This window comes from Chlorocebus sabaeus, chromosome 16 (assembly GCF_047675955.1).
Source record: "Chlorocebus sabaeus isolate Y175 chromosome 16, mChlSab1.0.hap1, whole genome shotgun sequence".
Classification (NCBI taxonomy): domain Eukaryota; kingdom Metazoa; phylum Chordata; class Mammalia; order Primates; family Cercopithecidae; genus Chlorocebus; species Chlorocebus sabaeus.
The window spans coordinates 21,277,205-21,292,629 of NC_132919.1; the positions used below are offsets into that span (position 1 = coordinate 21,277,205).

A 15,425-nucleotide genomic window follows, 5' to 3' on the forward strand; every position below is an offset into this window, starting at 1 on the left:
TCCCAGTCTGGTCACTCCAACCATGGAAGAAGATTTTAAACTGAGAGAAGCTACAGAGCTCTGGAAGACAGGCAGATGCAGTTGGGTTTAGAGTGGAAGGGAATTGAAAGGGTTGTTCTGAGGATGGAATTGTTATTTTCCTAGGGCTGTTTCTAGAGTTTGCCAAATAAAACAAAGTCGGATTTAGGTAAGAAGTTAGTTTCAAAGGAGTATTGCAACAGGGGGAAGTGCCAAGTATACGATCTTTGAAGATCCCAAAGTTTAGGCAGATAAGGGCTTTCTTTCATAGGGAGGAACAGACAAGATTAGAATGAAGATTGGAGGAGGTCAGGACGGAGGATGACAAAACAGATTCCAGATCAGAGAATGTTTCACCCTAAAGTCAGTGTGTTCTTAGGAGGTACATAGAGTGAGGTTGTATGTTGACTCAGACTAAGGACAGGACAAAGTTCAGGGACCTGGGAGAGGGAGAGGAACTTAAGCAATGTTTATATAAGAAGTATTTTGTTTTGAGCCAGTCACAATGGCTCACGCCTGTAATCCCAACACTTTGGGAGTCTGAGGGACGGATCACCTGAGGTCAGGAGTTTGAGACCAGCATGGCCAACATGGTGAAACCCCGTCTCTACTAAAAGTACAAAAATTAGCCAGGTGGGGTGGCACATGCCTCTAATCACAGCTATTCAGGAGGCTGAGGCAGGAGAATTGCTTTGACCACAACTACATCTACCTGTAAAATGTGATACTAGAGTACAGTATTCTTGTCCTTCCCCTTTCCTAAGAACTAGCTAATTAGGATGGTTGATACCACATCTGGATCCAAGTTCTGGAGCTCCACTGGGACAATTCGGTTTTCTATTTAGAGTCAGGTTAAGTCTCTCTTGCCTGGATCACCATGTGGCCGTAATCCCAGGGTCACTAGGAACCCTCTCACAATGACCTGTGTATCTGCGAGACATTTGAGGATGTCCTGTGCAGACTTGGACCAGGCTGACAAGAGTGTCTAATTCTGGTTCCATCTCAGAGTAAGATAAATGAGGCACCCAGTGTTTCTTCCTCTCTTCATGGAAGGAAGCTCCTTGGTTGGTATCCGGAGGAGAGTTTCTCCAGTTTCTTGGTATTTGGGTGAAAAACGAGGAGGTCTGGAGACTCAAACTGATAAACCAATTACCTCCACCTCATATGCCATGAGAAAAATAGGTGAAGCAGTCATGGTCCCTACCATCTAGGAACTTTCAGTCTGGAGCAACTGGATAAATGGTAGAATTCAGCACCATGTGGTCAGTACAATGAAGGGACGTGTGCAGGGGACTTGGGCTTCATTGGGACCACATCCCTTATGCTGTTGTGACTTCTGATGTCACCACCTGAAGGGCTATTCATACACAGAAGAGTTGTGATGGTTGTTGTTGCTATTTCTAGTGTTTTTACCTTGCTAAGAACACATATTTAGCCTCTAATAAAATTGTCCTAGAAAACCGTAAGGGTTTTGGTTAATTTTCTTGGTATTATATGTTATAAAATAGACAAGGAGGTAGCTAAAATAGATCAAAATTACACAAACTCTTAGGCTTAGGAAAGAGAACTGGAAATACCCCAGGAGCTTTGAGAACGTAATTCTACATAGGACCCTCTCCTTGCCTCAGCCCTGTCCAGATTCACCCTCTTCTGGGCCTCATCTAGTTCTGGAATCTCCTCACAGAACAGAGATCAGAGTTTTGGGTGGTGGCTCCTGTTGTCTCTCCAGAACTTGTGCTCAAAATTTCCTGAAACTCAAAAATAGATAAATGGAATCAATTTACTGTATATTTTGGAGCCTTAATTTCTTTCTTTTTCATTGAAGCCAGGGCTTGTAGAGACATCCCACCCAGCAACCTATGTTCTATTTCTGCAGATCCAGTAGTTGCTCCACAAGTCACAAGAAAGTAAACACAAACATAACAATGAGAAATCTCTCTGAACTATACTTTGCCCTTCCTTTCTATATTCCTATGGTCTATATTTATCTTTCATTCTATATATTTTCTTTTCAAAATCAATGATGAGGAAACAGAAGAAGAAGTAAAAATGCTGGGTCCTTCATCTAAATCCTGGGAATTATTGAACACTTAGTACCCAACTCCCAGGCTGTTATGAGGATTAAGTCACATAATATGAGATTCCCAGAACAGTGCTCCTTAACATACTTCTGAGCACATATCATCTGCTTAATAAGCATTGCATTAGTGAATCTGTACGTGTTATTTTCCAAATGCAGACTGGCTCAGACATTGCTGTTTTTGCCTCCGTCTGTGAACCTTAAAATGCCAGCAAAGAATGTGATCTTTCACGATGGAGATTTGTTGTCTTCATTTGGATCATATGTACTTGTGACAACAGTGCTGGGTGTAAAGGTCTCTGTGCTGTGCCTACTCTTTCTTCAGCTGAGTGTTGCTAATAGGTCCAGGGGGAACAACATCAGCATTGACAGGGGACCATTCATAGACCCTTTCAAAACCTGCAGAATCACATCACATATGGTGGGGCTAAGATTACCAAATGATTTATATGCACAGTGAAGCTGGAAAGACAATGCTTGGCAAAGTGGTTCTCAACCCAAGCTTCTAATTAGGATCACACGGCCAGTTTGAAGAAACCTCTTGCCTTGTGCCCTCCCTCAGAGGCTGTCTTTTGGTCTGAGTGGAAGCATCCATGTTGTTTTAATTAAATGCCTCATGTAACTGTGAGGTGAGGCCAGGGTCAAGCACAAGGGTTTCAAGGTACATCATGAGAGTTGATTTCAACCTTTGCTCCAGAAAGAGGTCACAGGGCCTGCTCTCCTTGGGTTTGGTAGGGTCAAGTCAGTGCAGCACATATTCCCATTGCTGCAGCAGAAATTTCTGGCATCTGTGCTAGGTGAAGGCACCTGAGGGCAAGAAAAGAGAAACTGACATTTTGATATTTGAGGAGGACCTAATTGTTCTCAAATCTCATGTGTTATAGAAGACAGAAGGGGTGGGCTTTTTCTGAACATCTAGGTCCTTCTGCCTGTTGTGGTGACAGCAGGTGAGTGGGTTGTGCTGACACTTTTAAAGTCATAGTCTCAAGATTCCGGTGTGAATTTTCCAGAGAAACCTGTGAGGGAATCCCAGAGGAAGAAGAAGAGGAAGAAAGGGCTTGTTCTCTGGTGAATGTGTCCTAGATTGAGCTGTGTCCACTCTGCTTCCTGGAATTCCATGTGTTTAGAACTAGCAAACCTTTACTCCTCTATTTGTGCTGTTCCTCCTTAATGAATTTGTTTCAACTATTTTTTTTTTCTCTTTTCTTCTAATAGTCAGGGGCTTCTGGAAATTTTCTTTGCTATATACCAGAGCCTTCCCCACATTCTCTTTATCTCGCCTTCTTACAAGCCATGCAGAATTCTCACCATGAATTTATGACCTGTAATATTTAAAATGTTCCCTTTATGGCTGTTGAACATGGGAAGGTGTGGATAATCAAGATTCCTGTTGGGGAAGTGCTAGAGTCCTTGTATATTAGTGAAAAGGAGAACATGTACTGTTTAGGTTCCATCTGTGTTTCTCATCAGCTCTGTGCAGAAGAGGATTAAGAAAATACACATTTGAACAGAATGACATTTATTGCCCAGATTAATTCAGAAAGTTCTCAGAAAAATAAGTTGGAGATACTTGCTTTCTAGGATGCTAAGTAAAGACTACTTAAATACACTATTAGAGATTACAGAACATGGGAGCTATCTGTAGCTTGGATTTTCATACAATTGATGTCTTTTGATGATTAGATTGAGATTATAGCTTACCTTTTTGAGGGGCCAGTATCACAGCAGTGGTGATGTGTCCTTTGCCTCAGCACACAATAAAAACTTGTCCTGTTTTAGTTGGTGTTAATTTCATTCACTTGGATGAAGAGCTCTCTGACAGATTTTTCTGCTATAGGATTAATTATCTTTCCCTTTATTATTTAGTACCTTGGGGGCACTTACCAGCTGATGTGCATAAACCATCACATTTAATTTGGAAGCTTCCGTGTCTTCTTTGATTCTCTTTACAAGTATCTTTCCTTGGAAAATGAAGGATCTCATTGTTTACCTGTCGGAAAAGCTGGGCTAAGCCCAGGCTCTGCCACTGACTGGGTGTTTCACACAACATTCTTCTTAGGCCAGAAACATTAGCATCACTGGTGAGCTTGTTAGAAATTCAGAAACTCAGGCTTGGTCCCAGATCTCCTGAAACAAAATCTGCATAATCAGATCTTCAGTTTATTGTTGTGCATATTAAAATTTGAGCAGTACCCTCTATTTCCCCATGACTTTTTCATCTGAAAAATACATGCAACTTATTCTGTATGATGTAAATATAGCCCTCAAAAATGTATGTCTGTGTTCATGCTCTTAATGTTCTATTTTATTATACAGAAAAGCATACGCTGATACACTGGTGTTAGAGACCTTATTCCATCCTCTTTCCTCCAGGAGAGAATATTTCTGTGTTGAAAAGTATTTTATTAGGTGACTCTAGGCAATCATACAAGTCACAATCAGTCCTCCTCACTCTTTTCATCTTGCATCAAATTAAGAATTATGCCTATGGCCACTTGATAAACATGTGTTTGTGTACATTTTTTTGTGTTTTTTTTTTTTTTTCCAGAGACTGTTGACATTCAGGGATGTGGTCATAGAATTCTCTATGGAGGAGTGGCAATGTCTGGACACTGCTCAGCAGAATTTGTATAGGAATGTGATGTTAGAGAACTACAGAAACCTGGTCTCCCTGGGTGAGGATAATTTCAATACATTTTTCCTAATAAACCACAAGGGTTTCATTTCTGTCCTTTGTAGAATGTTTTTTGTAGTTTCTGCTTTCCATGAATACATTTTAGATTTCTTCTTTCAAGACAATCTTGGAGATTTGTTGTTGTAGAAAAGAAATTCTTGAAGATGTTCCATCTTTACCTGAACTTTCCCCTTTCCTGAGCTGATCTGTGTTTTTAATTATAGGTAAGTGGTAATTCCAGAAGTTTGGTGGCTTAAAATATTGTTGCCCACACCTGAAAATCCTATTGCCCCCACTAATTTTTGATTCAGTAATTCTGGGTAGTGGAGGTAAAGACCCAGAAATTTAAAATATGTCCTAAATATTCTGGAGGTTCTGTCATGAAACAGTATTTGGGGATTTTCTAGACTTCTATTATGTCTTCTTTTCCCTACTAAAGATAGTACTAGGTTGATAATTGGAAAATCACAGCAACAATTACTTTTTAAAATAAAACAGGTATTGCTGTCTCTAAGCCAGAGCTGATCACCTGTCTGGAAGAAAGGAAAGAGCCTTGGAATGTGAAGAGACATGAGACAGTAGCAAAACACCCAGGTAGGTGAGAGTGAATGAGGCAGATGGCACAGCAGATGACAGATGAGAGGTCCAAGGTCAATGAGGAAGCCAGACCTTAAAATGCGATTTTCAATGGAAATAGTTTGTGAGAACCCTGGGTTTCTTTCTCTTTCTCTCATACAGGGGCATCTTCTGTCTCATGCCCTTAAATGCTCTATGGATTCTACTTTCCCTTTAGTGATCCTCCTTCACGTTTACATTGAGAGGCAAAGTCATTTTCACGGCATATGAGGGACTGCATGATCTGACTGCTTTTCTGTTGCCTTTAGGGACACACAAATATATATTTTTAGAAACCATGGTAAGTCATTTTTAAGTTCCCCTTTTGAATCATGGCTGAAATTTGTGAGAGTAGTGGTGATATTGGGATTTGTTTCAGAAATTCCAGGAACACCAGGGACAGGTGTTGTGAGTTTTCTGCTTTAAAATTTTCTTTACTTATGAGGTTTCAAATGTGTTTCTACAGAAATTCATACTCGGTAATTTCATCAGAATACTAAGCATATGCCCAAACTAAAAAAAAAAAAAATCTAATATGATTTTACTTCACTTTTTTTAGTATGAACTGAGTTGGTCATTTAAGGTCTACATGCCCTAATTCCTTAACTGTAAGATAGTTTAATTTATCTACTCTGTACATTGCTCAAATATACTATGCCATTAGGGAGCTTACAACGTTGCTGAGCACATATTAAAGTCCCATTTGTGACCTTATTTTTAATAACTATTATTTTATAATTTTATCTTGTTTAATATGAAGCTTACCTGGACGGTGTCATTCATGCGCCTGTGTATATATATATGTGCATATATATTGTGGATTTTTTACAAATTACTTTTGTATAACTACATTTTTTTTGTGTATAATGTAATGACCTGCTATGTGTATACACTGTGAAATAATTAGTACGATCACATTAACAGACATGTCTACTCTTAGTACCGTTTTTTGTGGTGAGAACACCTGTTTACTGCCTTAGCAAATTTTAAGCACACAAAACATTGTTAACAGTAGTCATGAAGCTATATATTAGATCCTTAAAACTTATTCATCTTATAACTGAAAGTTTGTATCCTTCTTTTTCCTCACCTCCAGTCCCTGGCAACTAACACTGGACTCTGAGTTTATAAGTTCAGCCTTTTCATATTTCTTGTATAAATGAAAACAAGCAGTATTTCTCTTAATGTGCATTTCTTATTTCATTTAGTACAATGTCCTTCAGGTTCATCCATGTTGTTGAAATGGCAAGATTCCATTATGTTTTATTGCTGAATAATATTCTATTGTCTATTTGGTCCATAATTACTTTATCCATTTGGTATTCACAAATATGTAGGGTTTTTTATATATTTGAAATTGTGAATAATGCAGTGAACTTGGGAGTGCAAATGTTTCTTGGAAATATTTGCTTTGTTTCCTTTGATTATATACTCAAAAGTGGGATTGCTAGATTGCCTGACAGTTCTGTTTTTCAGATAACATTCATATTGGTTTTTATATTGACTCTACCAATTTAAAACTCTCCAGGAGTGTACAGGAGTGTACAGAATTTTTTTTCACATTCTTATCAATAATTGTTATATTTATTTACATATATATGTAAAGATGTGTGTGTATGTGTGCATATGTATATAGCTCATATAGAGATGGATATATCTATACAACTCTATTCCATCCTAACAGATGTGAGGTCATAGCTCATCACGGTTTTGATTTGCAGTTGCCTGATGATTGGTGATGTTTTGTAACTTTTCTTATATTTGTTGGCCATTTGTGTCTTCATTTTAAAATATGAATTCAGTCTTTTGCCTATTTTTCAATTGGGTTATTTTTATTATTGTTTTGGCTTTGGATTTGCTTAGTTCCTTATTTTTCATATATTATTCTCTTACATGTATAGTTTGCAAGTATTTTCTCCCATTTCATAAATTTCTTATTTTATTCTATTTTCTGTGCAAAAGCTTTATAGTTTGATGCAGTTCAGCTTGTTTATATCTCCTTTTGCTGCTGTACTTTTGGTGTTGAGGCAAAAAGAATATATTGCTAGGACTATCAAGATTTCTTCCTATTTTTTAGGAGTTTTCAGGATTCATGTCTTATATTTAAGTCTTCAATTCAAGGTAATTTTTCATATGGTGTAAGAAAAAGAATCTAATTTTAATGTTTTGCTTGTGGGTATCCAGTTTTCCCAGATCTGAGTACTGAAGACACTATACATTTTTCACTGTGTGTTTTTGGTGCACTTGTTTAGGGTTGACCTTATATGCATGGGTTTCTTTCCGGGCTCTCTATTCTGTTCTGTTGGTTTTTGTGTCCATTTTTTTCCATGCTTATCATCCCATTTTTCTTAGTGTAGTCTTTAAATGTAGTTTGAAATCATAAAGTATGATGTCCCTTTGCTTTGTATTTTTTCCTCAAGATTACTCTGGCTATTCAAATCTATTGTACTTTCATATACATTTTAGGATTATATTTTGTATTACTGTGCAAAAAGCCACTGGAATTGTGATAAGGACTTCACTGAATCTATAGATGACTTTGGATAATATGGTACTTTAACAATATTTATTCTTCCAATCTATAAATGTGGGATAATTTTACGTTTCTTGTATCTTCTTCAGTTTCTTTCATCAATACCTATATCTTTCAGTATAAAGATCTTTTACCTCCTTGGTTAAATTTGTGCCTTAGAAATTTATTACTTTAATGTTATTTTAAATGAGATTGTTTTCTGCTTTTTTAAATCAGGTAGTTTGATGTTCGTGTATGAAACCATAACTGATATTTGTATGTTAATTTTATATTTTACTAATATATGGAGTGCATTTATTAGCTTAGACAGATTTTGGCTTACTGTTTATAGTTTTCTGTATATCGCATCATGTCATCTACAAACAGCAACATTTTTTCTTGTCTTCAACTTGAATAACTTTTAAAACAATTTTACTTGAGAAATTTTGTCACATACTTTCAGTGCTATGTTAAAATAAAAGCATTGACGGTGGGTACAATGTGGCCTTGCATTGGTGCCTGTGAATCTGAAGAAGTAAACACCTTTTCAAGTTTTTATAATCTGGTTCCAAGAGGTAAAGATCTTCTCTTGTTGGTTCCCCCAGGGGATGGGATGCCCTCAGGGTTTGTAGTGAATAGGAGTTGTAGCTGGGTCACAAGGCTGCTGGGTCTGCCTTCAGTTGTCTTGTTACCAGGGTCTTGGGTGATTGTGATCCCTGTCTTATTCCTGGGCAAACTGGATTTCCTTCAGAACTTGGGTCCATAGGGCAGAAACAAGGACAGATGTCTGTAGTTAAGTCTATATATGGTGGGTCTTATTATCAGGGCGTGGATGAGTGTTTGGCTCCCACTGAGCACCTGGGCGGGTTTTCCCAGGTCACTGTGTGGCTTGCTAAATGGACAGGACTGGCCATGAGCTGTGACAAAGGAAGCTAGAACTGAGTCACTGAACTGTTTCAGGGACCACAGTAAAGGCCAAGGTCTGCAGGCCTTGGGTGTCTCCTCCAAGGTCTCTGGACAGACAGGACGACTCCCAGACTGTGCCTGAGTTTCAAATGGTTATAGAGTCTGTTCAGTATTCTGTGGGATCGAGTTGGGTAGACCATTTCTTGCTGTGTAGCCAAAACCAGGAGTCGTCTAGTTTGCCACCTGAAAGAGGGCATGCCTTCTACAATGGATGCTTCTCAATCTTGAGCTTTAGCAGGGTTTCACAACTTCCCCCCTGGATCCCAAATGTTTCTTAAAGGTACGCTTTTTGACATGGGACCTTGCTATATTTCCAGGCTGATCTGGAACTTCTGGCCTGAAGCAACCTTCCTGTATCATTTAGCTGTGATTACAGGTGTGAGCCATGCTCACTCTCTCATAAAGACACTTTTATCAGGGATAACCTACACTTTTTTTGTGGCTATGGAATCATACACATGCCAGGCACCATCTATTCTAACAGTGTACTGATGTAAGTTTCTTGTATGCTTTGTTTCCATTTTCTATTTCAGAGTTGTAATTTTATATTCAGACATTCAGAACAATATGCCAGAATTTACATGTGATGTCTGAAGCAAATCAGATAATCAGTAGGCACCTCGTATTTACCAGTCACTTGTAAAATTTTTACTGCAGGCAAAAAGGAATCATAGGATTTCCACCCACTTTCTTCAGTCTACATCTAAATGATAATATGATTTATTTCCAAATACTTATTTTATATATCAGTGACTCTCACTTTATTTTACAAAACATATATAGTTTTTTTCTATTTAGAAATGTAATACTATTATATGCTTCTAAAGGTTAAATTACAACAGTATTATTTTGTGTAAGAATAGCATCAATATATTAAAACATACTAAAAATTACCTTTCATGTCTTTTAAATGCTTACTCATTAAAATATTTTTATTAGAACCTTTTATTTATGGTATAGTGCAGTTTCTATGAAATTTTACTGCCATACACTCCATATCAATGATTTAAAATACCTGCTTTCCATGAGTGCATATGGTTGATAATTTTAGTTATTTGGACAAATACTTTTTAAATGGTACATCAATGTTGCATTTCACATTTTATGGGTAAATATTTATCTTACTAAATTTTGAAATTTCATTTTTTTGTATAGAATTTTGACATCAGTTTACTGTTTTTTTGTTTCATTTATGTGTTATAATTTTAGACAATGTGCAACTTCGAATGTACGTTTTACGTCAGTATGGGGTTTAATTAAAAGATGAATCAGACATATGTCTATCATAGTTAAGTTATATGTATGTGATTTTACCTATAAATATGACTCTAGTTTTGTTATGGCTTATCTACTATATTTGTTTTCTTGGTTGACTTATCCTGTTCAGGTGACTGGTAGTCATTTAAATTATTTTTCACTTATTTTCACCATGTGTTTAATGAATATATTTTTTTTGTACAAGAGAAACACTTTTGTGATTTGAAGGTAATTTTTGGAAAGATTTATTTCTGTATGACTTTTTAGTTATCCTTTGAAAAAAGTTTAATTGTCATGAAAATACAAAACATAAAATTTACCATTTTAATTGTTTTTAAGTGTACACTTTATGGCCAGGTATGGTGGCTCATGCCTGTAATCCTAGCACTTTGGGAGGCTGAGGAAGGAGCATTGCTTGAACCCACGAGTGTGAGACCAGCCTGAGCAACATATGGAGACCCGATATCTACAACAAATTAGAAAACTTAGCTGGGTATGGTGGCATGTGCTTCTAATTTCAGATACCTGGGAGGCTGAGGTGGGAGGATCACTTGAACCTGGGAGTTGGAGATGGCAGTAAGCTGTGGTCACATCACTGCACTCTAACCCAGGCAACAGATTGAGACCCAGTCTTAAAAAAGTGTAAATTTCAGTCATGATAGGTATATTGTTATGCAAAAGGCCTCTAGAACTTTTACATCTTGCAAAACTAAAACTCAATACACGTTAAGTAACAACTGCCCATTTTACCCTCTCTCCAGCCCTGGACAAACACCCTTCCACTTTCTGTTTCTGAGTTTGACTACTAAAGATATCTCATATAAGTGAAATCAGATAGTATAATGACTCTTTTACTGGCTTATTTCAGTTGACAGAATATTTTCAAAGTTTATTTTGAAATGTGACAAGACATCCTTTAATAATATTCCATTGTGTGTATACGGCATTTTAAGAAATGTGTTTGTCCAGGGACATAAAGATTGTTTCTGCCTTTTGGTTTTTGCGAATAATGATACAACAAACATGGATGTTCAAATGTTTTCCGGGTCAGGTGTTGAATATTTTGGATGTAGATTCATAAGTGGGATTGCTGGATTATATGATGCTTTCCTTTTTAATATTTTGAGGAGTATTCATAATATTTTTAGCTACCTTATTTTTCACATGGGTTTTAATTTCTTCACATCCTCAACAAACTTGATATTTATTTTTAAATTTGTAATGGCCAGTCTAATGGTTGTGAGGTGATTTTGTTTTGCATTTATTTACAAATTAGTAATTTTAAGCATCCTTTCAAATACTTTTTGCCATTTTTTTATATTTTTTGGAGAAATGTCAGTTCAGTCTTTTGTCTATTTTTAAATCAAGTTATTCAACTTTTGTTGATTTTTAAGAATTATTTATGCTAGATATTAACTCCCATCACTTGTGGTTTGCAAATATTTTCACCCGTTTCTTAAATGACATTGTTACTGCCCCAAATGTTTTCTTTGATGTGCAGAAATTTCGAAATTTAATATAATTCAATTTTTCTGTTCTGTGTTGCTCATGATGTCATATCCAAGAAATCAGTACCAAGACCAATGTCATATCTTACCCCTGTTTTTCCTTCTAAGAGTTATGTTATTTATATATTTTTAAGTTTAGATATTTTGTTAAAAACTTCTTTTGTATATGGTACAAGGAAAGAATCCAACTTAAGTTTTTCAGTGTAGATATTCAGTTTTCAGCATCATTTATCTATCTTTGTTTCAGTAGCACATTGCTTTTCTTCTTGTAGCTTCATTCTTGTAGTTTCATTCCATTTTGGTCAGAAGACACACATTGTATGATTTTGGTCTTCTTAAGTTTAATAAGACTTGTTACGTGCCTTACCAGAACGCACCAGGTGCAATGAAGAATATAGTGTATTCTGTTGCTTTTGACTGAAGAGTTCTGTACATATCTGTTATGTCTAATTGGTCTATGGTAGGGTTTGGATGTTTGTCCTCTCCACATCTTGGTTGAATTGTGATCCCCAGTGTTAGAGGTGGGGTCTGGTGTGAGGTGTTTGGGTCATGGGAGAGAATCCCTCATGAATGAACTGGCACCATCCCCTTGGTGATGAGTGAGTTCTCACTCTTTTAGTTCCCATGAGAGCTAGTTGTTTAAGGGCATTCGGCACATCTGCCTTGCACATGCTCCCTCTTTCACCTTGTGAAATGCTTGGTCCTCCTTTGCCTTCTGTCATGATTCTAAGGTTACTGAGACCCTCACCAAAAGCAGATGCTGTCACCATGCTTCTTTTATAGTCTGCAGAACTGTGAGTCAAATAAACCTCTTTATAAATTACTCCATCTCAGGTATTCATTCATAGTAATGCAAAATGGACTAATAGAATCTATAATGTTATCCAGGTTTTCTTTTGTTTATCTTCTACCTGATCAGCATTTCTCTCCTTTAGTTATATTTTCTGATCAAATTTTAAAATAAATTTTAAAATAAATTTCTACAAAACAACGTAACATTGGGATTTTGATAGAGATTATTTTGAATTTGTTCACCACTGTGGGTTATACTGACATGTTAACAAAATAAATTATTTGACCCTTGAGCAAGAATATGTTGTAGAGTGTGTTTAGTTTTATACTTTCTATTCTAGTTTTTCTATTCATTACTGAAAATGGGATCTTGGTGTCTGCAGTTACTATGTTATTGTACATTTCTTTCTTCATATCTGTCAATATTTGCTTCATATATTTGGGAGCCTGATTTTATAGTTACATATACATATAGATAGTTATAAGTTACAAATTCCTAGTAAGTAGACTCATTTTACCATTATATAATACCAGTCTTTTCCTCTTGTTCTGTTTTTTGACTTAAAGTGTGTTTTCTCTAATATAGTTATGACCACATGACCCATTAATGGTTACTATTTGCATGGATTTGAAAAATTCTGCTTCCAGCCTGTTTGACTGTTTAAAGTGAGTCTTTTGTAGATTGTGTATTTTATAATATTGTTTGTTTAGCCATTGTATTTCTTTAAGTAGTTTAAACTGTTTTTATTGAAACAATTTCTTAAAGGAATGAGTGTACTACTACTATTTTGGTTCTTACTGTTTTCTCTTTTTCTTGTAGATAGGTTTTCCCTCATCACCTGTTTGACTGCCTTCATTTTTGTTCTGTTGTTTTTTAGTGATATGTTTGGATTATTTTCTTATTTTATTTTGCATACTTTCTATGAATATTTTCTTTGTGAGCACCTTGAATAATGGAGATTACATAAAACATCTTAATGTTATAACTATATATTTTGATCTCATAACAACTTCAATCAAATATGAAAACTGTACCTGTTTACATCCTTTAGTTTGTTATTAAATTCACAAGTTTTTATTGTGTATCTAGTAACAGACTTATACAAATTTATATATTTTTTCAAATTCTATAGCAGAATTTCAGTTGTATGTGCCATCTTCACAATAGTAAACAATTTTATATTTGTTTATATATTTACATTTAATGAAGAGCTTTATATTTTGAATATGGATTTATGATATTGTGTGGCATTATTTTGATTTTCAACATAGTGGATTCTTTCTAGCATTTTTTAAAGGCAAGGTCTCATTATGTTGCCCAGACTGGTCACGAACTCCTGGCCTCATGCAATCCTCCTGTATTGTCCTTCCAAATTTCTGGGATTATAGTCATGAGCTGCTAGGCATGGCACAGTTTTGTATTTCTTGTGAAAGTGTACTAGCCGTGATGAACACCCTTACTTTTTGTTTATTTTGGAAAGTTTATTTTTCTCTTATTTTTGAAGTAAGTTTCTAGATCAGGTATTCTTGGTTGATAGTGTTTTTATTTTCATCACATTCAAATATGAGAAATTCTTGGCCCCTTTCTTCTTCAAATAACCTTTTTACTATTTTTTTTCCTATGTTACCCTTCTAGGAGTTTTTTCATGAATATATTTTTCTACTTGCTGGTATCTGATAAGTTTCAAATTTCATGTTTTAATTTTGTTTTGAAATTTTGTATTTCTGTGTTTTGTGTGTTACAGTATGCTTCTTGACATCAGGTAATTCTTTTAGTTTTTATTTTATAATGTTTTTTGAGATGGAGTCTCTCTCTGTCACCCAGGCTGCAGTGCTGTGATGTGATCTCAGCTCACTGCAAAATCTGCCTCCTGGGTTCAAGTGATTCTCCTGCCTCATTTTCCTGAGGAGCTGGGATTTCAGGTGTGCACCACTGTGCATGGCTAATTTTTTTTTTTTCTTTTTGAGAGGGAGTTTCGCTCTTGTTGCCCAGGCTAGCATGCAATGGTGTGATCTCTGCTCACCACAACCTCCGCCTCCCCCATTTCAGTGATTCTCCTGCCTCAGCCTCCCGAGTAGCTGGGATTACAGGCACCTGCCACCACACCTTGCTCATTTTGTATTTTTAATAGAGATGGGGTTTCTCCATGATGGTCAGGTTGGTCTCGAACACCTGACCTCAGATGATCAGCCTGCCTTGGCCTCCCAAAGTGCTAGGATTACAGGCGTGAGTCACGATGCCTGGCCAATTTTTATATTTTTAGTAGAGACGGCATTTCACCACTTTGGCCAGGCTGGTCTTGAACTCCTGACCTCAGGGGATCCTCCCATCTAGGCCTCTCAAAGTGCTGGGATTATAGGCATGAGCCATCATGCCTGGCCATTTTATATTATCATTTTGTAAGGCAATATTCAGCTCTGCACACTTAAGACAGTGTGGGGCATAAGTCAGATATGAGTCAGCCATATGTCTGTTCCCAATATAATTATCTCTGTGTTTATTTGCTTGTATAAACATTCCCCCTGTATTGTTTATGACTTTTATATTCTGTTGTTTGGTTGTCAGTGGTTGTTTTATGCTGCTTGGATGAGTAGTCATAGAAATTACCTTAATTTCAATATCTATTGGTCAACTTACATTATTTTTGTGGGGGGGAAACACCTGTGATTTGAAGATAATTTTTAAAAAGCATCATAGCTCTGTATCTCCTTTAGGTATTATTATTTATTTTTAATTATCAAAAACGCATAACTTGAAATTTACAATCTGAAATATTTTTAAACATTCAGTTAATCATGCCAAGTATATTCATATTGTTATGAAACATATCTCTAGAATGTTTTCATCTTGCAAAACTAAATCTCAATACACGTTAAAGTACTACCAGTTTCACCCACTGCCTGGTCCTCTACAAATACTACTGCTTTTTCTGTGTCTAAGTCCTTTAGATATCTCATATAAATGGATTAATACAGTCTCCGTCTTTTTGTGGCTTATTTCCT

The 15,425-nt window shown here is 36.3% G+C and overlaps 1 protein-coding gene across 1 annotated transcript; it reads left to right on the forward strand.

Annotated features, from left to right (window-relative positions):
• Positions 1-4,685: 4,685 nt before the first annotated feature.
• LOC103247495 (zinc finger protein 195-like) lies at positions 4,686-14,812 on the forward strand. Its single transcript, XM_073005541.1, has 4 exons — positions 4,686-4,773; positions 5,271-5,366; positions 14,391-14,526; positions 14,663-14,812. The coding sequence occupies exons 1-4, from the start codon at positions 4,686-4,688 to the stop codon at positions 14,724-14,726; spliced, it is 384 nt and encodes a 127-aa protein (XP_072861642.1). The 3' UTR covers positions 14,727-14,812.
• Positions 14,813-15,425: the final 613 nt, after the last annotated feature.